This window comes from Colletotrichum lupini, chromosome 1, assembly GCF_023278565.1.
Source record: "Colletotrichum lupini chromosome 1, complete sequence".
In the NCBI taxonomy this organism is placed as follows: domain Eukaryota; kingdom Fungi; phylum Ascomycota; class Sordariomycetes; order Glomerellales; family Glomerellaceae; genus Colletotrichum; species Colletotrichum lupini.
In genome coordinates, this window is record NC_064672.1 from 7,204,666 (window position 1) to 7,228,280 (window position 23,615).

The window sequence follows — 23,615 nt, forward strand, 5'->3', positions numbered from 1 at the left end:
GTGCGAGGCATCGATGAATACAAAAAGCATGATCATAAAGTTGTTGATTGCGTCATTTCCATCTTCCTGATAAAACCTACTCGAAACACTTCACAGCCTCGTGCCCATGTTGACGTGGACAGCCTTGATCTGACTATACGCCTCCAACCCAGCCTCGCCCAACTCCCTTCCAATACCACTCTGCTTGACACCTCCAAACGGCACGCGCGGGTCGCTGTCCTGGGTGCTGTTAACCCACACCATGCCCGCCTCAATCTCCGACGCAACACGGTGCGCCCGCTCGACGTTCTGCGTGAAAACCGCGGCGCCGAGCCCGTACTGGCTGTTGTTCGCCAACGCGATCGCCTCCTCCTCGGTCTTGAAGCGCGCAATCACCACGACGGGCCCGAAAATCTCCTCGCCCCATACGCGCATCGACGTCGTGACGTTTGTGAAGACGGTGGGCGCGACGAAGAAGCCCTTGCCCTTGCCGCCAATGTTGAGGGGTTCTCCGCCCGCGGCGAGGGTGGCGCCCTCGTTCTTGCCAATGTCGATGTACTCGAGCACGCGCTCGAACTGGACCTTGGAGACCTGGGGTCCCTGGTAGGTGTCCTTGTCCCACTGGCTGCCGACTTTGCTGGTCGCCTTGAGGGTCTCGAGGAACTTTGGGATGAACTCGTCGTAGATATCCTCCTGGACGAGGATGCGGGAGGTGGCGGTGCAGATCTGGCCCTGGTTGGACATGATGCCCATGTGGGACCACTTGACGGCCTGCCCGAGGTCGGCGTCGCCAAAGACGAGGAGCGGAGACTTGCCGCCGGTCTCGAGGGTGATGTTCTTGAGCGTCTTGGCGGCCTCGCCCATGATGGCGCGAGCCGTGGCCGTGCTGCCTGTGAAGGCGACCTTATCGACGAGAGGGTGGCTGACGAGGGCGCCGCCGGCGACGCGGCCGAGGCCGTTTACAAAGTTGACGACGCCCGGGGGGAAGCCGGCTTCCTTGATGAGGGTGCCGAGGTAGAGGATGCTCAGCGGGGTCTGCTCTGTGGCTTTGAGGACGACTGTGTTGCCGCAGGCGAGGGCTGGGCCGAGTTTCCAGGTGGCCATGCTGAGGGGGTAGTTCCAGGGGATACTGGACTGTTATTAGTCTTGGTTCGTTTCCGCGGATGGGCATGGCTGTCTGAAGCGGGGGGTGGCTTACACTTGGGCGACGACGCCAATGGGCTGACGAAGGGTGTAGGCGAACTTTTGGGGGATGCTGGTGATGGTCTGGCCGTAGGTCTTGTCGGCCCAGCCGGCGTAGTAGCGGATGACGGTGACGCACTCGGAGAGGTCAATCTCGAGGGCATCGGCGTACGTCTTGCCTGTAGGTTGCGTTAGTTCTCCGTCTGGCCCAGGGGTAGAGCGGGAGCAAGAATGTCAAGATTGCGAGCATACCATTGTCCCATGCATCGATGGTAGCAAGAGTCTCCTTGTGCTGCTCAATCAGATCGGCGAGCTTGTACATGAGGGCGCCACGATCCGTGGCCGAGATGCCCTTCCAGGACTCGTGTCTCAGCGCTGCGTGTGCGGCCTTGACGGCCTTGTCAATGTCTTGGACCTCAGCAGCCTGGACGGATGCAATCTTTTCTTCGGTGCTGGGAGGTGAGGTTGTCAGTGTCTTCGTCCAGAGCAGGAGGGAATCGCATGTGATGCACAGGGAGAATGAGGGATGAGGGACTGAGTAACAACTCACGCAGGGTCTATCGAGTCAATGAGCTCGCCCTTGGCAGATTTGACAAACTCATTGTTGATGAAAAGGCCTGTGGGCTGGGTGTACTTGACGCCGTTGGGGGCCGTCAGCTCAACGGAGAGGTCGGACATTGCGGCGATGTTGTTGACAATGTTTGACTGGCGATGGTGAGGGGTCGATGAGAAGAAGCGACGCGCCGCTGGGTGTCTCTGGCGTGTTCTTTTCGCGTGAGGGTCGAGGTTGAGGTGGCGTTGTCGGATCAGGGGGGTATCACAGAATCGAGACCGACAAGGAAATGAACAAGTTGAGAGAAGGGGTTTGGCAGGTGAAGAGGAATTGCGAGCGATGCGCAGGCGAAGGGGAGGAGAGGAGAGCATCTTTTTCTATTTGCTCCAGCTTCTGGTGTGCGAATGCGCCGGCGGCCATTGGAAGGCCGACGATAGGAGCTTTCGAATTGGAGGGGTCGTTGATGGGTGGATTGTGTGGATGTGGGCAGTCAGCGTAGCACAGCAGATCGGAGCGAGCTTCCAGTCCAATCGAAGCTCAGTGTAGCTACTCCGCATTCACTTACTGCATTCGGCCCAAGGGGGGGGGGGGATGTTTGGAATGGGGGCATCCACGGATGGAGCCTGGCATCTCGGATGGTGTTGGAACTCGGAGCTTTGGAGGAAGAGAGAGAGGCTGGAGCATCGAGCATGAAATTGAAGCCCCCACGGCGGGGATGCCTGACGTGCGGAACCGCTCTGCCGTGTTTTCCCATCGGCGATAAGACGTCTGTGGAGTGCTACGGAGTAAAGAACCACTGAATGGCGCACAACGCGGGGATTCAGTCGTGGACTTTTCGGGGATGCACAAGTATATCAACCAAGACCTCTATCCAAGTCATACCTCTTGTCGCCGAAACCTCAGATACCCCGGCTTTTAAGCTTTCTTGAACATCATGTGCCGGACAAAAGGGATTCAATCTACGGATCCTCAACACTGGAATAAGGCTGAAGAGGCACAGGGTCCAGGGGGCACGTTGCGACTTTCGGCTTTTACCAACGAGCCCAATTCCCTCTGTCCGATAAGTGCGATGTTCAAGACTCTTCACAGTGATTTTGGCCTTCTCGCCGACAGGTCAGCAGCAACAGCGGTCATAGCTGGAGAACAAGTCTCAATGATCTGCTAGTGATTCGCCCGAGGATACATACAACCTTCAATGTTTTGTCATGGAATACACCCGTTATGTAATCACCCAGAAACTCGCTCGACAATCGCATGCAAAAGATGCCAAATTTTTACCATAAACGCACAAGCTCGACTTTGCGTGCTTGGAGAAACGGGTGGGTCCCGTCTAACCGGGCCGGCCCCGCCCCGCCGTACCCAGGGGATTAGCTCCGTCCGGCCCGGTCAGGACGCAGAAGAATAATCACGGATAGAATAAAAACCACAACGACAAACACAAAACCCATACCGAGTAAGGGTCAGAGCGATACTTGGGCTTCCTGCGCCGCCGGCCTGGCGTACTATGCCCCCGCACTTACTAGATATGAGGTACTGATATTGAGGAGACGAGTAGGTTTGTCTTCGGGTCCGGGCTACGGGCCCACCTATCGGCCGCCTGCTTCCCCGCAGTCTTCTCGCGAGCCTCCATCCCGTCACCTATGGGGAGCATGTGCATTGTCTGCAGAGATATCTGTGGCTACGATCTGTTGGAGTGTGTATCTCAAGTGCTGTGGCGCGGAAGAGACGTAAGGGTTGACAGGCATACCTGTCATGAACGCAAGAGCACTTGAAGAGCCCAGAGGCGCAAATCTGAAGAGGACTATTGTTCCTGCTTGCGACCATGTAATTAAACTTATTGTATTTCCATCAAGCACATACTTGTGAAGCGTAAAATCTACGGCTACTTGGTAGCTATTCTAGAAAGTCCAATTCTTCCGCCCGCCTAATTCCATGATGTCTACTCTATTCTTCGTAAATGTTGGAGTCGCTGTCAAGGTTAGCCCACATTCGTTTCTTCCATTGGGTTACGAAAACTCACAATTCTTCGTTGAACTTGTCCCTGCCGTCGGCATTCTTGTTGACAAAGATGCTCACCGAGGTACCAGAGCACACGAACTCGCCAAAGCCGTCGTCGCCAATGGTAACCTCCCTGTCGTTCCAGCCCAAAACATCGGTCCAGACCTCGCCGGCGTGCATCTCACCAACATGCATACGCTTGGATCCCGGTCCGGCGTTGCTGGCCACCACGGCGCAGCCGTAGGGGCGGTCCCAGGTACCGTACTTGACCCAGCCCAGGCACGTCGCGTAGTCAAAGTAGTCCGCCTGCTTGCCATAGGCGTAGAGCTTTCTAGCCAGCGTCATCTTGGGCACGGCCCCGCCGCACGAGGGCGGGAAGGGGTGCTCGCCCTTGATGCCGTAAATGTCGCCGTACCAGACGCAGGGGTATCCGTCGGTGCGAAGGAGAATGAGGGCGTACGCGATGGGCTTGAACCAGCCCTCTATCGGGGCCTCCAAGGCCTGGTAGGGTTGCGTGTCGTGGTTCATGACCAAGGTCTGCAAGTCATTAGGTTACCTCAATGTGATAGGAGTAAAGGGAGGATGCCGTTGATGCGTACCACTGCATTGATGGGCTCCTTCTGCACCAGAGTGCCGTCAAAGACCTTTCTCATGTCGGCGCCGTTGCCCTTGCTGATCTCGCTAAAGTTGTACACCAGAGGCGCATCGAAGAGGGTGAACTGCCTGCCCATGCGCTGCAGGTACTCGGACATGTCGTCGAGACTGTCCTTCCAGAACTCGCCGACAAAGAACCAGCCCTTGCCGTACTCCTTATCCAGCTCGGTGATGAATTGACGCAAAAAGTCCTCACTATAGTGCTTGATGGCGTCGAAACGGATGCCCTGGAGCGGCACCTCCTGGGCCAGCCACTTGCCCCAGTTGAGGACATCCTTGACTACCTCGGGGTGGTCGTAGTCGAGATCAGAACCCATCAGGAAGTCGCTACACATCATTAGCATGGTCCATGATACAGCCAACGGGATGCCTGATCTTACTAGTTTCCCTTCTCGTCGTCGACACTCTCCGCCCATTGCTGGTCGCCCTTGTCACCCAGGATCTTGTAGATTGCCGTCTTCTCGTTCCTGGCATTGTAGTCGACACCACTGAAGTGATACCAATGGTACTTCTGTTCGCTGTACTTGCCCTTGCGACCAGGGAAGTCGTAGCCGACCCAGGCGTCGATCTCGTACTTGTCGCTGACAAACTTTGTGCGGTCGTCGGAGTCGACCTCGGCAGCGAGACACTTCTCCTTGCGGTCGGCCGCGAACTTGTGGTTGAGGACGGCGTCCCAGTAAATGCCGACGCCGTTGTCCTTGGCGGTGTGCGCCAGCTTCAGAAGTTCCTCCTTGGTGCCCCATTTTGTCGCTACGGATCCCTTCTGGTCAAACTCGCCCAAGTCGTAGCTTTCGGGATGATTAGCAAGATGAGCCGGCTCGGAAGGGAATGAGTCGCAATACGTACAGATCATAGATGTCGTATCCGTTTCCAGTCTTTGATGATCCCTTGCACCTAGATTTGAGAGTCAATTGGGCTGACCTTGATCTTCGCGATTCAATTGAGCTTCGTCTTACGCTGGCGGGATCCAGATGTTATCCACACCGAATCGCTTGAGCTGGGGAACATGCTTCTCGAGGCGGACCCAGTGCTTCTGATCCGCAGGCACATACCACTCGAAGCCCTGCATCATCGTGTGGTTCTCGGGGGTCGGTTCCTGGTCTCCCATGATGGGCGATTGTGCCGTTGCGGCTGACGGCTGGCGGAGGAGTGAATGGAGGGGTTTGGAGGGGTCGAGGAGGGGTAGAACAAGGATGAATTGGCGTTCAGGAATTTGGGGAAGAGGAAAGATTGAGAAAAGAGAAGAGAGGAGGGATCGGAACAAGACGTCAGGCTGTCGATGAAGAGGTAACTTCCAAACCATATAAAGTAGTAATACGTCCTGAATTGCCGACCGCCGAGCTACAGCATGCACGCACCGACTTCTCCTGTCGGTTGGTTCACCAACAGGATCTTACGACGCATCGTAGCTGCTGCGCTGCTCCTCATGCAACACAAAACGCAGGTTGACGCGGCGACTGCGAGCAAATCAAATCGTCGGATCGCAACATTCCACACAGTAGCTTGAACGCATGGCCAGACACAGAACGACATGCGCTTTCTGCGACAACAAAGGGCCCCCTAACCTGGAAAATGGCGCGACGCTAGCAGGATGCCATCAATCCATGAATCCATGGACGGCTGGCCCGTCGATTCTGTTGGGACTGGCGTCGAATCGCAGCGGAATTCCAGGCGTCTTCTGCCTTGGATTTTCCAACTTGACAGGGAAGTTTGACGTCATGCCGCAGCTGGCGTCCCAGATAAGCCCGCAGGAGCCCGGCGCTTGCGTTCAATTGCTTTGTGTTGGAAAAGGTCTAGACCATCCTGCCTGGAACTTTTCTGAGTTTAATGGGCGGTGGAAGAAAAGACACTAGAGCTTTTGCTGACTACTCATACCGTGGTGAGCTTCGGTGACGACTCGAGGTCTGTGCCCTCACCTTGATCGGAGGCAACTCCGGTCTGTGGTCAACATATTCCAGCTAGCACCGTTCAACCCCTCATCGTCGACCATTCCCATTATATGCAACAAGATTAGGACTGCCAACTCCAGAATCGGCAACCATGTCCTTGGTAGCAAGCTCCTTGATGCGTGCACCGATCGCCGCCGGTGCGTCCACGAAAGAGCCCTCCGGTCCCTTGAGATACAACGCCAACCCGGAAATGTGTGGTGTTGACATTGACGTTCCCGATAAAAGCTCAATCCATCCTGGTACAGAGAAGTCGATCTCACATCCACCCCAGCAGCAAAGACATCCACAGAAGGCCCAAAGTTGGACCACCTAGCTCTAGTGCTGTTGATGTCAATCGCACCAACGGTGAAGGCAGTCGGCGCGCTAGCTGGTGATCTCGTGGAAGCATCCTTTCCATCGTTCCCAGCACCGACGACGACGAAGACACCCAAGGCTGTAGCTGCGTCGACGGCATCATTCAATGCTGTGGATGTAGCAGTGGCTTGGATTGGGTCAGATGTGAGCGTTCTAATGAAGGAGTATACGACTTACCTTACCTAGACTCATACTGACGACAGACTTGCCAGCCCTCCCAGGAGTGTTGGTGATATTCTGTACAGACCACTCCAGAGCCTCGATAATCTTGGCCGTCGTCCCATAAGCAACCCTGGTCGTCTTCACGTCGACGAGGGTCGCATTCTTTGCGACACCGAACCTTACGGATCCAATGGTGCCAGCCACGTGCGTGCCGTGCCCAAAATCGTCGTCGTGAGCAACTTCGGGGATAACGTTGGTGCCCTTGATCGCGCGTCCCTGGAAGTCAGCATGGGAGATGCGAATCCCGGAGTCGAGAACGTAGGCAAATGTGCCTGTTCCCGCACTCGAGTCGTACATGTAGGTCTGATGATCCACGTCGGCGCTGGCGAGCTTTGCTCGAGAGGAGAGGCTGGCTAGACCTCAAGGCTAGTCGCTGACCTCGGTGAGAGCTGTCAATGAAGCTTCATGGTCAGGCTCGATTGCGATGACCTGTCTTCTGGTTAGTTATGGGGACATCGTCAAGCATTATTATCTCGTCACGTCTGGTAAACGTACCTCGTCTTTGGCTTGAATCTCGGCCAACAGCTCTTCGTCAAACTCGCCAGTGTAGGCATGAAAATCCCCGATTCCGAATGTCATTTCGACTTCACTCGTCTGACCGCGAGACAAACTCCGCCTGTGAGTATCGTGAATCCAATCAAGGTGCTGCTCCACGTCGCGTTTGTCGATGCCTGACTTAAGAGTGATGATCCATCTGCCAGGAATTGCAGCCGTGCTTTATTGTTGCTCGAACGCGGCGCGGCAGCTCCATGCGCAACAAGAGAGGCGATGGCGATGCCAAAAAATACAAACCCCTTTCATCTTGAAGCTCTTGAAGATTTTTGATAGCAGAACTTGGACCAATATCCAGAACGAAAGCTCAAAACACGGAGCATCGACAACTATACAGTGGTGCAGGATCGGGGGTTTTGGTCATTTAATGCTCCTCTTCTTCTGTGATGTTTGTCGCATCCTGCCATATCCCTCGATTTTCGCGTCAGGCAATTCAAAGCTTAGCAAGCTCTAATACGAGCTGTTCTCATATACACGGTCGTCGAGCTGCTCTTCGTGGAAGCCATGCCGCGCGGAGGGTAATGGTGCCAGGTTCTGTGAGTGGGGGAACATAATGCCAAGTGTTTGAATCGGAAGGTGTCCGTTTGACGACCGGGATAGAATGCAACTTTGGAAGTTCGTCTCGCGATCATAGGTCTTACGCAAACAGCTCCAAGATATCATGAGAGTAGATAAGGCTCACGATTGTGGAAACTGCCCAAGCTTTGATCCTGACAGAAAGAAATCGAGTAGACTTCACACCCTTCCGTCACCTTCGGGACCTTTTTTTCTCATGGAAGGTAAGATTATTTGTCCGGTCTCAACCAGCAGGTTTCTCCAAATACCACAACAGGGGATAAGGTCCCCCAAGCTCGCCTTGGTCTGAAATGATGTGTGAATAAGCACTAGTTATCCTTCTAAGAATGGGAAAACGTTCGCTCGAGGCTTGGGATAGATCATGCCGTGTTTAATCGTGTGTGAGCATTAGTTAGTCTTATTGCATTCAGAGGTCAGCAAATGCCCTTATGTGATTGAATACTCCAAGACGATAATTGGTAACGTGGACACATGGGATGTGTGGAGAGAACGAGTTGACCCATACTCACCTGAGGCAAAGCAATGCCTTTCCAGGACAAGTGCGCGAGTCACGTCGTGGATTCTTCTTAAGCCCTTCTTTGAAATCAAACAGTGTGTATATCTATATGGAAGTACTCCGTATGAATCTTTCCATTGTCGTTGGAAGGAGATGATATTTGACAGGTATCGACGGCCTGGTAGGCGCATACATACTCCAAGAGCTTAAGCGACTGGCCTCGAAACTGACTAACATCTTCCGCCTTCATGTAAATGCAAAGATAAGATCGGATCGTTACCGAAAGACACCATTCCTCGGTCTGTAATCCGACAGCAAGCAAGATCGGCCAAGAAATTCGATGAAGGTAGTGCTAAAACAGACCAAAGACACTTGGGTCGAATGCTCGGACCTGGACTCCGAAAGCGGGCTTCTTAGATCTGTTAGAGTGCGGAGTGGGCCCCGGGCGGATCATCCGAGAGATGCTTATCAGCCATTCTCGGATTGCGGGCCGGCATCGCTGCACCACATCAGCGTTCGAGCAGAAAGAGGATTGAGGTTGTAAGTAAAAGGTATGGTTCCGTCGATTCGAGCTTAGATTGAAGCTTATCTTTTGTCCGCATCGTTGATAGGCGATGAGCCATTATCCTCCGCCGGCGATGTTGGCCTCACGGCATCGCCGCATTACGTCGGGTCGCAAGCCGACGAAGGAGGCAAAAATGCGTTTCATGACTTCGAGGAGCCAGACATAAAGGCCGGTAAACGATGGAAGAAAATGAGGTGATTGAATACTGATGAGAATATCAACCTTGATTTGAATCATCATCACGATACCTCGTTTGGCTTGGAACTAAAGCCACTTTATCACCTACCTACGTAGACCTTACTCACACAATACCTCACACAATATGCAGAAAATCAAGCCTGTCGGCTGGGTAAGTGGAATGAAGAGCAAAATCTCTAGTTTGCTGGAGTAATACACTAACTAAGAAGCAGTTCGGCCTTGGATCCATGGGTTTGCCCATGGCCATCAACCTGCAAAAGAAGCTTCAATCTCACGGCGCCAACCTGACATTCTCAAACCGCACTGTATCAAAGGGAGCCGCTCTGGTAGTAGCAGGAGCTGTTGCAAAGGATAACATCGTAGAGGTCGCGCAAATATGCGACGATATTTTCACCATGGTCAGTCTCGACATGATACATCACCTTGTCTAAAAGTTCTGCCTTGGGGAATGCCTTCTGACTAGCCGAACAGGTCTCGGCAGACGCGGTTCTTCAATCGTTAGTTAAGGAACTCCTCGCAAGCGGCATCGACCTCAAGGGCAAGACGTTCATTGACTGCTCCACAATACACCCCGACACGGCGGGATCCGTATCGGAAACCCTGCAAAAGGCCGGCGCCACCTTTATCGCTGCGCCCGTCTTTGGCGCCAACCCGGTCGCTCAGGCTGGAAGGCTCATCTTCGCCATGGCCGGCCCCATGGCAGCTATCGAACGCCTTGAGCCCCTGATTGTCGATGTGATGGGCAGGAAAGTCATCAACATGGGCGAGGATGTCAAGAAAGCCCCCATGCTAAAGGTGACAGGGTATGTGGCATAAAGAAGCATGCATGACTCTACGGTGATCACTGACAGGGCATTTTGCAGGAACGTGCTTCTCGTTGTCTTCCTCGAGGCTATTGCCGAGACGCAGGTGTTGGCGGAACAGAACGGTATTGGCAGCAACGTGATGGAAGATCTCATCTTTGAGAACTTTGGACCGGTATTGGGGAGCTATTCGCGCAGGATGACCAGCGGATCATGGGCTCCCAAGGAGGGAACGGCTGGATTCCTTGTGTCCAACACCATCAAGGACGCGAAACATGCGCTACGAGTCGCCAACGACCTTGGCGTCAGGATGCCGGCGTTGGACATTGCGACAAACAACATGCTCAGCGCAAGGGCGTACGGTGGCGAGAACCTAGATGGTGCGGCTCTTTATGGAACTCTCAGGTCCCAGTCCGGTCTTCCCTTCTGGTCCGAAAACAGTCGTCAAGAGTGAGGAGTCGGGTTGAAATTCGTGTTGGAGTGCTGATGATTAGAAGTTATAGACGGGAGCAGATCCTTGGAAGCATAATAATTACCACGCATGCAGCGCATGGGTTATGATACACGCAGATAGATCACGACAGTAGACAAATAACTAAGACTTCCGAGCGGCCTTTTCGATGGTGAGAAACCGAGGCTATAGTCGCATAGGTGAACCATTTTCACCGCACAAGTACACAAATAGCCTTGTTTGCTTGTGGGTAGAGGCTAGCCATGTCTCTACTCGCCCCGGCTCTCCCAACATGCTAGGGGTAAAACTGAACTTCAGCTTTGTGAACAGACGGGATTACTCTGTAGTTTGTGACGTTTAGAGGGAAGAAATCTCACGAGGTACTTTTCCTAACAACAAGATTTTCAGCGTGGAATAAACCTCAAACGAATTTCATCATGCTTCGGCCAAATTGCGAAATCGGCACCGCTCAATATAAAAGCAGCGCTCGCCTTCCGAACAAAGTTGCCAAGGCGCAGTACCAAGACTACCAAGCAACCGCTAAATACTGCCTGTAGTCTTGTCATTGTAAACTTATCGCAGAAAAAAGCACGTCTTTCTCTTGGTAAATCGCATCATCATCCCAGTATCCCTCCCAGTTGCTCTTTTGTCGCTTCTTCTCGTAGCCATCCTCGGGGTTCGAATAGTTCATTCGCTGTCGACAAGGAGCGAACACTGCCACGGCCAAGCACTACCAAGAACACAATTTTGAGGGAATCAGCTGTGAAATGGATTTGGCTGGGAATTGCAGTGATGTCTACGGAAACATCATTGGCGTCTTGCCATGAAGTGTCGAGCTATCAGTGTTGAGCATACTTGGCAATGTCTTGCCCCTGTTTTTCGTCATTGTTGCCAAATGACCGGGTAAAAGGGATCGAATATCGCGCAAAGTATCTGTCAACCACGGATGGAATATCCAGGCGCGTGAGGCACGAATATTACGCCAACAGTGTCACGCCAATGACTACATAGTCGTGTTCACTATAGTCAATCTGGACATGTCTATCCTCAAATATCCTGTCCTCAGCCCCCTTGATTCCGATTTCGAAAAGAGGATTCTTCGCACGAGCTGAGATTGCACGAGATATCACCTCTTTCGAGAAGCCTATGTGTGCACCTAAGAATGTCCGAGAAGCAAATCGTCGAGCAATCCTCGGCCTCGGCCTCGGCCTCAGAGCCCGAGAGCAAGAAAGACAACGACACGATCAATCTGGAGGCGACAGACGAGGAGATCGAGCAAACGAAGAATCGCATCCTCCGCGAGCAAGCAGACCTTCGCCAGCAGGATGCTCCCATCATCCCCATTCTGTCCTTCTTCAAGAACAAGAATGGGTATGATCCCAGTGCGATAGCGACACAGCCATCTGTCTACGACCACCCTTCTACTGCGAAGTTCTTCCAGCCACATCCAAAGTATGAGAATCTGCATCGTTTTGATCCGACATTCCGATGGAGCTGGGGCGAGGAGCTGCCCCTGATAACAAAAATGGATTGGCGCGTCACACTATGGGCGTGTCTCAGTACGTGTTACATGGCGTATTAACTCCAATGCTTAGAACTAACGTTACCACAGCCTTCTTCGCTCTCGACCTGCCTCGAGGTAATCTAAGTCAAGCAAACTCGGCCTCTTTCCTCGAGAACCTTGGCATGAACACCAACGACTACAACCTCGGTAACACAGTCTTCCAAATATCTTTCCTCTGCGCAGAGTTGCCGTCCCAGATGGTCAGCAAGAAGCTCGGCCCGGACCGCTGGATTCCCTTCATCATGTGTTCCTGGAGTCTGGTGTCGGGATGTCAATTCTGGCTTAGTGGTCGAACCTCCTTCCTTGTGTGTCGTGCACTTCTGGGCGTCCTTCAGGGCGGGTTTATTCCCGACGTGGTCTTGTACTTGACGTACTTCTTCAAGTCGACCGAGCTCCCCTTTCGACTTGCCATGTTCTGGACAGTTCGCCGAATCACGGATATCGTCGCACCCCTATTAGCGCTTGGTGTCCTTCGCATGGATGGGATCAACGGCTACGAGGGCTGGAGATGGCTCTTCCTGATTGAAGGGATCATTACACTGTCAATAAGTGTCTGGTCCTGGTTCGCAATGGCGGCTTCACCAACGCAAACAAAGGCTTGGTGGCGACCCAACGGATGGTTCAACGAACAGGAAGAGAAGATCTTGGTCAATCGAATCCTTCGCGACGACCCCTCGAAATGCGATATGCACAATCGGCAGGCAATCACCCCCAAGCTGCTTCTCAAATCTCTTGCTGACTGGGAGCTTTGGCCCATCTACATCTTTGGGCTTCTCTGGGAAATTCCAGCCGGCCCTCCCGACCAATATCTCACACTGACTCTCCGCAACCTTGGATTCAACACGAACGATACTAATTTGCTGAGTATCCCGCCTCAGTTCTTAGGAGCTATTTTCATGTTGATCATGACATATCTGTCCGAGATATGGGACACGAGAGCATTGTTTGGTGCCTTCACGCAGCTGTGGTACCTTCCGAATCTCATAGCTATGGCCGTCCTCCCGGCAGATGCTAGTCCCTGGGCCCAGTACGCTGTTGTCACTGTTCTCCTGTCCTATCCATCGCGTAAGTCTCGGTTCTGTTGAGAACCAAGAAGTGACTTGATCTGACCTTACTAGCCCATGCCATGCACGTCTCTTGGGCGTCTCGAAATTCTCACTCTGTTCGTACCAGAGCCGTCTCCGCGGCTTTGTATAAGTCGACCCACCCCCTTTTAGCCACCCCCCCCTTTTAGCCACCCCATCAAAACATAATATCAAAACATCGCCACTAACTATACTTAATTAATTAACTATCTTCTACTACTATAATAATATAGTTATTATTCTCCCTAAGTAATTCGACCCTTATGAATTAATTAAAACTAATTAAATAGTTATTAAAGTCTTCCTAAGCTCTTTATATATCCTAAATATTTATAAACTTAGTATTTAAGTTTATTAATATACTCTTCTTTTTCTACGGCCTTAATTAGTTAACTTTAGCTTTTAGAACTTAAATATAATACTAAGATATTACTAAATAATAGGCCTATTTACTAAATACTTTTTTTATTTTTTTAAATAATAGTCGTTAAGTATTATAATCTAAACTAAGCTCTATAAATAACTTTAACTAATTATAAAGCTCGCTAGCCTTCCTAAGTATTAACTAGTTAATAATAAACGCCGCTAATACCTAGTTAATAGCTTTTTTAATATTACTAATTACTTACTTAGTATTTACGGTCTTTTTAATTAGTATAACTAAGTTAAATAGGACTATTAAATTAGTAGGTAGTCTAGCTATATTAGGGGGATATAATCTAATTACTTTTTACCTACTTCGTATATTTAATAAAGTTAAACTAGTTAAACGAGCTTTTTAATAATAACTTAAAAAGTACCGTTTTTTAATAATAATAAAATTATCTATTATATTCTCCTTACTAAGCTCTTTCTCATACTTAGACTTAATAAGCCTAAAAATAGCTATATTTAATAGCTAGAGGATATAAGAAATATATAATAATAAGAATAATAAGTAAACGTTATTTCTATAGTATTCTTATATAAATTCTATTATTATATAACTCCTATAGCTATTTAGAACTAATAGTCGAGGCTTATTAAATATACTAAGCCCCTTAAAGAGGGGGGTCTTAGTTTATAATAAGAATACTATTTTTAACTACTTAAGGGTAGTCTTATTAGTCGTCTAGCTATTATCTATTATTATAAATTCCTAACTAGCATAAGGGTTAAATTTAAGTAAAAACTACTACTACTATACCGACTTTCCCTTATATATAATTAATAGTTTAATAGCTCGACTATTAATAAAAATATACTTAATTATAAATACCTAAGTACGCAAACCAGGCTCTTTTTTTTATACTATTATAGTCTTTATTTTACTTAAAACTAGGCTATTAAATCCCTTACCCTTTAAAATACTAATCTTATTTATATTATACTTATTAACCTATTTAATATCGCTAATCTCTAGTATATTAAGTAATTTAAATTATAACTTAATTATATTAATAATAGCCCTATTTAGATACTTCGAATTAATAATACGACTTCTCTAGACCTTAATTAATAAGTTCCTCCTTAAAAAAGCGTCTATTTATTTTTTCTTAAGAGGATTTATATCCCCTTAGGATTTTAAAACTCGCTTAGTAAATTCTATAAGCTATTTATAAGTTAATATAATACTTAGATTATATTAAATACGAACTTATTAAACTAACTAGTCTTTTTATTATAAAAAAAGCCTCTAGAGGTCTATAAATACTATTACCCTTATTTAATAGCTTTTCTTATAGTTATAAAGAGTTAACCTTAGAACTCCGAACTTAATTAAGGCCCGATTAACTAAGAGACTTTTTTTAATAGCCTTAAGAGCCTAAATAACTTTATTTTTAATATATAAGATTATTATATATTAATAAATAAGTATATAAAAAAGAATTATATTTAGACGATTTTTATAATTATTATAGTAGTTTAAAAATCGTAGGTAGGGTTTTAATACGGTAGCTGGGATGGAGAAATGGGGTGGCCAAAAGGGGGGGGTAGCCAAAAGGGGGTGGGTCGACTTAAGTAAGTCAGCACCAAATTCTACTAGGTTACGAATGTTTAGCTAATGGGTCTACGTTGCCAGCATGATGGTTCAGCTTGCTCGCGTCATCTACTCGAATATTTACCGGGAAGACGATAGACCAGAATGTGAGTGCCGTGGCATAGCTTCATACCTGTCGTGGAAGGCTGACAAGATCTGCAATAATGAAGACCGACGTGGCAACCGGGTTTTGATCGGAATATGCTGCATGAACATCTGCGTTTATCTAATCGCTAAGGCATTGTATATGTGGTGTAACAATAAAAGAGAAAAAGAATGGAATGCAATGACGGAAGAGGTAAGCTTCTTAACAGTCCCCTGTAAGGTCCATTGCTAACGGTGGCCTCCAGGAGAGGATTCACTACCTCGAGACGACGAAAGATGAGGGCAGTAACCGTAAGGATATTCGCTTCAAGCACTAGGTCATATCAGCCTCTGGGAGTCAGAAGTTCTCCTTCGATGTTCCAGGGATCATGTCAGCATCAAAGTCATCCCTGTTTCCTCCACTACGGTACGCCATTGGCTCGTCACACGACCATCAGACGAGGGTCCCCGTTTCCACACTTCATACACAACTTGAGTTCCTGTTCTCACCGCCTTGATGCCGTAAACCGCAACTTTAGTATACCATTGGCGGAAGCGGTCTTGGAGACGCTGATCATGAGCTTCCGTTGCCGCCATGAAAGCCGGCCAGAAGAGGGGTGCAGCAAGTAGCTTGCTCTCGGCCTTGATGTTCTCGATAGTTTCAATGTCATGGAGAACCTCCGTCACATACTGGCGGAGATACCTATGGCTGAGTAGTCTGACATTCTGGGAGAAGTAAATAATGAGAGCGTTATGAAATGAATGTGTTTGGTGATAGATGATCTCAAAGCTCGTGCCAATGTCGGCATCTCGATACCGAGTGAGTTCCAAGTCGAGTGGCCAGTCGAAGATATCTCTTTCAATATCATCGCACGTTCTGTCCAAATCCTTTGGCATCGATGTGATGCTATGATTCTTCCTCGCCGCATCGACCCTATCAATCAGATCAATGGTTCTTTGAAGCAAAACGAGTAAGCTCTGTGGGATTCCATAGATACATTCATATGATGCCATCTTGCTTGCTGCTTGTACAGGCTCAGAGCACGAAGATATTGCATCCTCGTCTGGGAAAGGGAAAGTACTGGTGGAGACTTGTTGGCCTGGAGAATGGGGCATATGAAGAACACCTTCTCTGGAAGATGGCGAAAAGCGACATGTGCGACTTCGTAGGGGCGCGGTACTTTCGTAAATAACTCGAAGGTAATAGTAGATCCTATGCAGAGCTCGAGACTTTGAAGATAGCCTAGGCTTTCCCTTCCCCATGTGGATGATCAGCTGTTGAGCGCCGTCTAGATGAACACCACAGGTGCTTGTGTCTCCTGACATGACCTAGCCTAGGTGTCAGTGAGATACAGAGAGACTTGATCGATTTTGAGCAAGGTCTAAAGAGAATATAGGGGATATGACGTATACCGATAGGTGATCATAAACTTCAATCCCCATGCAGAGGTGGTGCGATACTCTTGTATGCTTGCCCCGAGACAACGGAACGAAATTCTAGCTTACGTTTATTGTTATCATTGACAACATTGTGCTAGAAACTCCTTATACTTCGGTCTTTCTGGCGCGTGGAGGTCAACTTCTACCGCTTGTTTGAGTAATCCAATGGCGTTATAACGATAGAGAGTGGCTGCCTCCACCCACTTCAACTTTACGTCCAGCCTATTTTCTGATACCTGAACGTTTGAGAGGTAGTAGGCACTTATAGAGAGCAGCGCGTTTCGCAGGGCATTGCGGATCCTAGATGTTGCGCCCATCACACTCAGCTCACCGGCACCCTGAATAGCTCGAGGCAGATGTATCGTCTTCCAAGGACTCTTTGCATTGTCGATGACACAAAATATGTTGACGACTCTATGCATGTAGTGATGCATGAGAGATCGCTCTCTCTCAGAGATAAATGCCATCGTTGGCCTTGGAAGTTCCGTGGAGACGCTTATCCCGGGCCAACGCTGATGTCTTGATGAAGAAGACGAGGCTCTGTCAGCGACTCCCTCATCTTGAAGGTTGTCTGAATGGTCTTCGGCAAGGCCTGGGCATAGGCTATCTACCTCCGTCTCCGAAGGCCCTTGCAAATGCAGATTGCACAACTCCCAAGCTACTTCAGCTTCGGAGTATGAAGGCGATGGCAATAACTGCTGTCTCTCAGGACTTGGCACACTTGGAGAGGAAGTGTAAAGAGCCAGGTCAGTACTCAACATTCGTTCAGACTCTTCATCGCAAGTCTCGGTTGTCGTCAAAGTATCTTGCAGAAGCAAAGTGCCGGCAGGGTTCCGAGAATCGATAGTCGATGGTTTTCCTACATCAAACACTCCGAAATTCTCGACGTGAATACCCACGTCATCGCTTGAGCTGGTTGCTGACGATGGTTCTACAGACTCAATGAGTTTAAGGATCCCCTCGACTTGACTCCATGTCAAAACTTGTTGAGTCAGTGCTACGTAATTCTTAGTACCACGTATAAGAGTGTTTACGGTGATCAGAAAGCCTACAAATTGGAACTTGTCGCCTCTGAGATCTGGAGGCCGATGCATCGTTGGCCAGTTCGATATCAGACAAGTTCAGATCTGATGGGACCGTAGTCTCAGGATGCAGCCATTGAAGCCGAACACCATAACCTTGGCAGTCAAGTCCCCGTACTTTGCACGGAGAACAGTGTGGTTTGCCCTCGTCGCACTTGACTTTTCTTGAGCGGCATGTCCAGCAACCAGTGAAAGTCTTGGTCCGTCTTCGGGCAAGATACGTTGCAGACCTTGGAGAAGACATCGGTCAAGTCGAGGTTGCCAGACAGAGATCGAGTTGCTGGCTTCTCCTACGCATGTGTGAAACAGGAAGCTGAGAGCGAGGGCAGCGGGTGACTGGACCCCATCCGACCGACCTTGTAATCTGCTGCTTTCCCGGAAGGCCCTGGTTTTGGAGATAAACACGGGGCCCCGGAGAGAATCCCGGAAGAGATACGGATAAGCTTATCACTCTTCGTCAAGCGAGCGCCGATTGGAGTGGAGACAATGATAAGGCAGGTAGGAGTAGATCCCGCGATGGAAGGCCACAGCGAAGCTAGCAGTTAGTCGCAGTTGATTACCCAATGCAACATGACCAGGTCGATCGTCAAGGACGTCAGGTTGTGCTTGGAATTAGGGCAATGTTCATTTTCGTAAAGATAGCTCCGATCAAGACATCATCTGCTGGATAAGAAGCGTCGTAAATGAGCTGACCGTATTCCATTGTAAGATACGCGAAATCGCGTCTAGTTCACCGCTGCAGTCAAGTGCGAGAACGAGTATTCTGTGTTCCAAGCACAGGCTTCACCACGACCATGTCGACAACTGCACCTAGCCAAACTATCACAAAATCATCAGAAACCCTAGCAACACCGCCAGTGGCCGAAAAGCCTGTGGAAAAATCGGGAGTGACGGCCCTATCGACAGGCGGCTACGAGTTTCCTGGCATCCCGAAAATCGCAGACCCGTACAAGAAGAGACACTGGCAGCTTGAGCACATGGCTGGCGCTTTCAGAGTATTTGCGCGTAAAGGGTTTACCGAAGGAACTAGTGGGCATATCAGCGTTCGCGACCCGGTAGACCCGAATACTTTCTGGATCAACCCGTGAGAGTCCATGTCCCTAAGAAATCGTCAATATCTCGAATTCTTTGCTTTGCTTCTAACACCGATTTAGGCTTGGGAAACACTTTGGTATGCTCAAAGCTAGTGACATGGTTCAGGTTGACGAAGACGGCCAAGTCATCGGCGGCAACAGGGCAGCTGTCAACGCAGCAGGCTTCATGATCCACAGCGCCATTTACAAAGCTCGCCCTGACATCCATGCGGCCTGTCATACACATTCGCCAGCCGGGAAAGCCTGGTCAACGTTCGGAAAACCACTTGACATCATCAGTCAAGATACTTGCAACTTTTGGGGAATGCAGGCGGTGTACAGGTCTTTTGGTGGTGTTGTTTTGGAAGCAGACGAAAGCCAAAAGATCGCGGAGTCTCTGGGTGAAAAGGGCCGCGTCATTGTCCTTCAGAATCATGGCCTGTTAACGACTGGAGACACGGTTGATGAGGCAGCGTATCTTTTCACGTTGATGGAGAAGTCATGCGAGGTTCAGATTATGGTGGAAAGCACAGGTCTCCCCAAGAATATCATTGGGGAAAAGGAGGCCGAGTTCACAGCCAAAGTTAATGCTGATCCAGTACGTCAAAGAAGCTTGTGTGGTACTCAACCTCGACGAGAATGCTTGAAGGCTAACTCCGATTCAACGCATAGGAGACATTATACACGGAGTTTCAACCCGACTTTGAGTATGAAATCTGGAAGTCGCGTGGAGAGCTGTGTAAAGGAGAGTAAAGGTCATGTCCGAGTCTTTAGTGCCTCTCGAGTTTCACGTGTGCTCAATTATACTGTTTCCAGCCAGCCTTGAGAATTTTTGATTGGTGGTGCACCTATTTTGATTTGAGACGGCGTATGACTATTGACATTGTGTTTTCCGAATAATATGAAGCAAAGTTCATCTCCAGGTGTTACGCGGGCTTGCATTGGATGCCATATTTTCTCCTGGTAAAAGCGAATGACTTCTTTGTTCTCTGACATCCTGAAGCTCCCTGTCCGGATAAAAGTCGTTGTATCATGTGTTGCGCACGTCTATCGCGATGAAAGCTCTGTAATCCTACTACTCATGCTTTCCCTGTCAATATCTTCCGGTGGACCTCCACCCAGTTCTTCTCTAGTTCGCCTTTTACAACGCCCACGAGGAAACGGGAGCAGTGAGCGTCCACAACCTCTTCTAACTCCAGACTTCCGTCGCTCCCCTTGCGAACACGCCACCGCGTTTCCAAAAGGACGCTCATGGGGCAGTGAATTTTGACGAAACTTCCATCCGGGGTGAAGGTAAACTCGTACTCGCTGACACTCTTCTTCTCGAGCATGCCTTTGGGCAGGGCCTTTGGGAGGTTGGTAGGCACCGTATCCGTGATGGTGTAGCACTCAGTGACCGCTATGGAATCAACATCGTCGGGAACAGTGGGGGGCACCTTGGGCGTGCAGGGCGTCCAGTGTGTCAAATTGGGGTCGCTCTTGATATGGACTTCCGCATTGTGAAGGTGGGAGAGGACCTCCTCGCGGGTCATGTAGTCGGGAATCGGTGTGACATGAGTCAACTGGAATGAGGTGGTAAGCATTTTGATTGCGTAGGTCGCTGCCGATGCCGGTATCTCTCTGCAATAAATCAAGTTGCCTCGAAAACAATCTAGAGGTGCCTCGAAAGAGAAGTCTACAAATCGAGTTTAGCCGAGGACTGGGAGTGAACAAAGCCGCTCTCATCGATGACCTGAGATGCGTCGTACAAGCTAAGTATTTGAACTGCTGATCACATTTATGTGAAAGAAAATCCCATCGATAAGCGCAACATCCAATGTCAAACTCGCAACCTCCAAGGCCGTTGGTCGAAGTCAAAAGAGGCATGATACATCTAACGTGTCAAATCTGGCCTACCCAGAATCCCGAGTCCATCGCACTGGATTGATTTACAGTGGCAGCTTTTCCGATTAATACCCTGTAGTTCCCCCACAAACCGAGGTTACCGAGCACCCATCAACAAAAGCCAGGCATTATCTGTAGCTGCTTGGCTATTGCGACAAACACCACGGTACCAATGCTTCGGAAGGGGAAACTTTAATTCACTGGACCAGTGAAAAGATCGGCCAAGGGTGAATGGATGAAGCTTGTATGCCATGCCGGTGGGCGAAACACCAGGCTGATGCACAGAGGCCGGCACCGCGCGACAGCGCTCTCGTCCCTTGTCTGAGCGGCATGGTCTTCTAGAACGGCGACAATGCAGAGGCCCGACGCCGCTACATTGAACGCCATGAGCTGTTGGTGGTGGTCTTTTGAGCCAGATCCCAGCATTCGGGGCTGATACCACGCTTCTTATAAGTCAGCGTGCAGCAATGGTAATATGAACCGGTAGTAGAACCCGTTATCTCAGATTATAACTTCAATGCAGATAATGTTCACTTCTATTTCAGTAGCCAAGTCAGATGTTTTGTACGGGCACAGCGCTCAAAGACATCTTCAGGTTCGTGTAATATTATCGAGCTTATTAACCAAGAGAAACGTGAGGAAACTAGAGGCGTGATATCAGACCGCCTTGAAGGCTTTTCACAACCTCCACAGCCGCCCGCTCTCCACTTCTTACAGCGCCCTCCATGTATCCCTTCCATTCACCTGCGGTTTCTGTTCCCGCGAAATGGATATCACGATACGGCTCCCGAAGCCCATCTCCACCGAGCGTGTCAAGAACTCCAGGAGTGAGTGACGTGCAAGGGCATCCCAATCCCGAAAACTCATCGGTGACCCATTCGTAGAATACCATCTGCTTGAAGAGCTGACGAATATTCTCAACGCCATATAATTGACTCAGTTGCTCTAGTAGGCTGCTCTCTCGCTCGGTGGTTGTCGTTGCCGCCCATGCCTTGCCAGGCTCGCCGGCCATGAAGCACGTCAGTACGAACTTCTTGTCTGCCGGACTGCTCGTGTCACGAATTACAGAAGCAGGGCCGACGAAAGATTGAGCCAAGCCGCAATATCCCTTCTCGACCCAGAACGGGGTGCTGAACTCCATCATAGCTTTCGTGTAGTATTCGTATGTTTGTGACTCGATCCAGGCCAGCTTCGTATGGGGTAGCGCTGGCTGAAATGAAATCGACTTGAGGACGGGACCAGGTACAGTCGTAATGACCTTTTGCGCTGAGTAGACCTTACCGCCGGCCTCGACTTTAACTGAGCGATTCTCGTTCTGTACAACAGCCTGAACGGGGCTAGAGAGACGGACGATTCCTTCAGGCAATGACGAAGCCAGCCCTTTAGAGAAGAGCTGCGTGCCTTGGCGGACCCGGAGATACTGTCCTCCATCTTTTCTATCCGATCGCATCTGCAGCAGCCCACCGCCCGACTTGCAATAGTTCAGGAAGTACAGTGCGGAGATGTCCTTTGGCTCTTGGCCTAACATGGCCCGTGTCCAGACTGTGGCTGTGGCTAAAGCAACATTATCGGCACCTCGAGATTTGAGATAAGCCTCGAATGTGAGAGAGTCGAGAGATGTGTCCCGTGGTCTGAAAACGTCGAGGGCTTGGCAGTCTGCTTCAGCCATGTCCCTGATCTGAGCTAGATGATCGCGCGTCGATTCACTGAACTATATCCATGACCAACATGTGAGAAATGCTCATATCTGACGGGGTGTTTTCGAAACCGACCTTGGGCAGCTCCCCGTACGGGAAAGGGCTGCATTTGCCATCGAAATCTTGAAGAACGCAGTTACCGTTGGTGTTCTGCTCGATCAACTCAGCGCCATATCTCTTCGCAAGTTCATACATCCTGCTTTGATTCGTGTCATTGATCCACGCCGCGCCGAGGTCGAAGACGCCGTTGTCCCTGCCATCCTCCATCGGTTGACTCCACGTCTTGCCGCCCACACGATCTCGGGCCTCCAACACAACGCAGCTTAGCCCAGCCCGTCGGACCTCATGAGCGGCAGAAAGACCCGCCAATCCCGCACCGATAATGACAACATCGACACTCTCCTGCACCGATGGAAGGCTTCGAGGAACTGAGGGTGTTTCTGGTCGGGCGACCACGGCGTTGATCTCGATCAGCCAGCCCGGCACCGCCAATTTTTGTACGGGAACGAGTGTCATTGCGGGGCGGTGCGTTCCCAGGAACCGCTGGACGTGGCGGGCATGTTGGCGGTTAGAGGCATCGTAGCCCACAATGTAGAGAGTCAAACTCGCAATGTTGGATACCGTCGATCCGGCAGCTATGATGACTTTGCGTAGGTTGAGCAGCGCGAGGTGAATTTGGGAGTCGTAGTCTGACGGCACCTTGCCATCTTTGGTGTTGCCGGGCAAGCCTGATACGTGCACCAGTGAACCAGCACGAGTGATTGTGGCTGGGGCGTAGTACGCCGCAGACGTGTTCGAGAGGTCGATGGTTTCGATGAGTTTGGTCATGTTGATTGCCTGGGAAGAGACACGTTGCTTGCGTATGGTCCAGCTAGGGTGAGTTGGACTTGCTCTACAAAGATTGATCACCGTCCCGAAAGGCGCTGGCGATGGTCTATGTCGTCTTTGGGTGGCTTCAAAATTATCGTTTTCAACAGGAAAGTGTTCTAAGACAAGAGACTAGTATCAACCTTTCAGAAGAAGATGCGAAAGTGATATGATGGTCGCGATACCGGGCGTTGATTCAACTCATGGGCTGTCCCATTCCGTTGGCGTCTGGATTAGGCATCCGACAGCGATCGCAGACCCCGCTTAGTTGCGATCGCTCAGTTGGC

At 50.0% G+C, this 23,615-nt stretch overlaps 9 protein-coding genes across 9 annotated transcripts; 4 read left to right on the forward strand and 5 right to left on the reverse strand.

The window, feature by feature from the left end:
- Positions 1-90: 90 nt before the first annotated feature.
- CLUP02_02053 (aldehyde dehydrogenase) lies at positions 91-2,085 on the reverse strand (the record flags this gene model as incomplete). Its single annotated transcript, XM_049281088.1, has 4 exons — positions 91-1,108; positions 1,178-1,340; positions 1,414-1,613; positions 1,712-2,085. The coding sequence occupies 4 exons, from the start codon at positions 2,083-2,085 to the stop codon at positions 91-93; spliced, it is 1,755 nt and encodes a 584-aa protein (XP_049137045.1).
- A 1,573-nt stretch (positions 2,086-3,658) lies between these two features.
- CLUP02_02054 (alpha amylase) lies at positions 3,659-7,807 on the reverse strand (the record flags this gene model as incomplete). Its single annotated transcript, XM_049281089.1, has 11 exons — positions 3,659-3,683; positions 3,735-4,249; positions 4,312-4,693; positions 4,747-5,154; positions 5,213-5,260; positions 5,323-5,639; positions 6,242-6,304; positions 6,576-6,778; positions 6,852-7,221; positions 7,387-7,562; positions 7,771-7,807. The coding sequence occupies 11 exons, from the start codon at positions 7,805-7,807 to the stop codon at positions 3,659-3,661; spliced, it is 2,544 nt and encodes an 847-aa protein (XP_049137046.1).
- Positions 7,808-9,402: 1,595 nt separating this feature from the next.
- Positions 9,403-10,535, forward strand: CLUP02_02055 (uncharacterized protein; the record flags this gene model as incomplete). The annotated part of the gene is made up of 4 exons (XM_049281090.1): positions 9,403-9,429; positions 9,491-9,676; positions 9,750-10,081; positions 10,142-10,535. The coding sequence occupies 4 exons, from the start codon at positions 9,403-9,405 to the stop codon at positions 10,533-10,535; spliced, it is 939 nt and encodes a 312-aa protein (XP_049137047.1).
- A 1,159-nt stretch (positions 10,536-11,694) lies between these two features.
- On the forward strand, positions 11,695-13,330 carry CLUP02_02056 (major facilitator superfamily transporter; the record flags this gene model as incomplete). The annotated part of the gene is made up of 3 exons (XM_049281091.1): positions 11,695-12,091; positions 12,145-13,161; positions 13,215-13,330. 3 exons carry the CDS (start codon positions 11,695-11,697, stop codon positions 13,328-13,330), a joined length of 1,530 nt encoding a protein of 509 aa, XP_049137048.1.
- A 1,914-nt stretch (positions 13,331-15,244) lies between these two features.
- CLUP02_02057 (major facilitator superfamily transporter) lies at positions 15,245-15,623 on the forward strand (the record flags this gene model as incomplete). The annotated part of the gene is made up of 3 exons (XM_049281092.1): positions 15,245-15,308; positions 15,372-15,499; positions 15,552-15,623. The coding sequence occupies 3 exons, from the start codon at positions 15,245-15,247 to the stop codon at positions 15,621-15,623; spliced, it is 264 nt and encodes an 87-aa protein (XP_049137049.1).
- Positions 15,624-15,672: 49 nt separating this feature from the next.
- On the reverse strand, positions 15,673-18,510 carry CLUP02_02058 (uncharacterized protein; the record flags this gene model as incomplete). The annotated part of the gene is made up of 6 exons (XM_049281093.1): positions 15,673-16,614; positions 16,962-17,707; positions 17,760-17,852; positions 17,926-18,097; positions 18,164-18,342; positions 18,501-18,510. 6 exons carry the CDS (start codon positions 18,508-18,510, stop codon positions 15,673-15,675), a joined length of 2,142 nt encoding a protein of 713 aa, XP_049137050.1.
- On the forward strand, positions 18,294-19,633 carry CLUP02_02059 (class II Aldolase and Adducin domain-containing protein; the record flags this gene model as incomplete). The annotated part of the gene is made up of 4 exons (XM_049281094.1): positions 18,294-18,348; positions 18,588-18,891; positions 18,962-19,478; positions 19,553-19,633. 4 exons carry the CDS (start codon positions 18,294-18,296, stop codon positions 19,631-19,633), a joined length of 957 nt encoding a protein of 318 aa, XP_049137051.1.
- Positions 19,634-19,959: 326 nt separating this feature from the next.
- On the reverse strand, positions 19,960-20,463 carry CLUP02_02060 (uncharacterized protein; the record flags this gene model as incomplete). The annotated part of the gene is made up of 1 exon (XM_049281095.1): positions 19,960-20,463. One exon carries the CDS (start codon positions 20,461-20,463, stop codon positions 19,960-19,962), a length of 504 nt encoding a protein of 167 aa, XP_049137052.1.
- Positions 20,464-21,407: 944 nt separating this feature from the next.
- Positions 21,408-23,289, reverse strand: CLUP02_02061 (flavin containing amine oxidoreductase; the record flags this gene model as incomplete). The annotated part of the gene is made up of 2 exons (XM_049281096.1): positions 21,408-22,475; positions 22,537-23,289. 2 exons carry the CDS (start codon positions 23,287-23,289, stop codon positions 21,408-21,410), a joined length of 1,821 nt encoding a protein of 606 aa, XP_049137053.1.
- Positions 23,290-23,615: the final 326 nt, after the last annotated feature.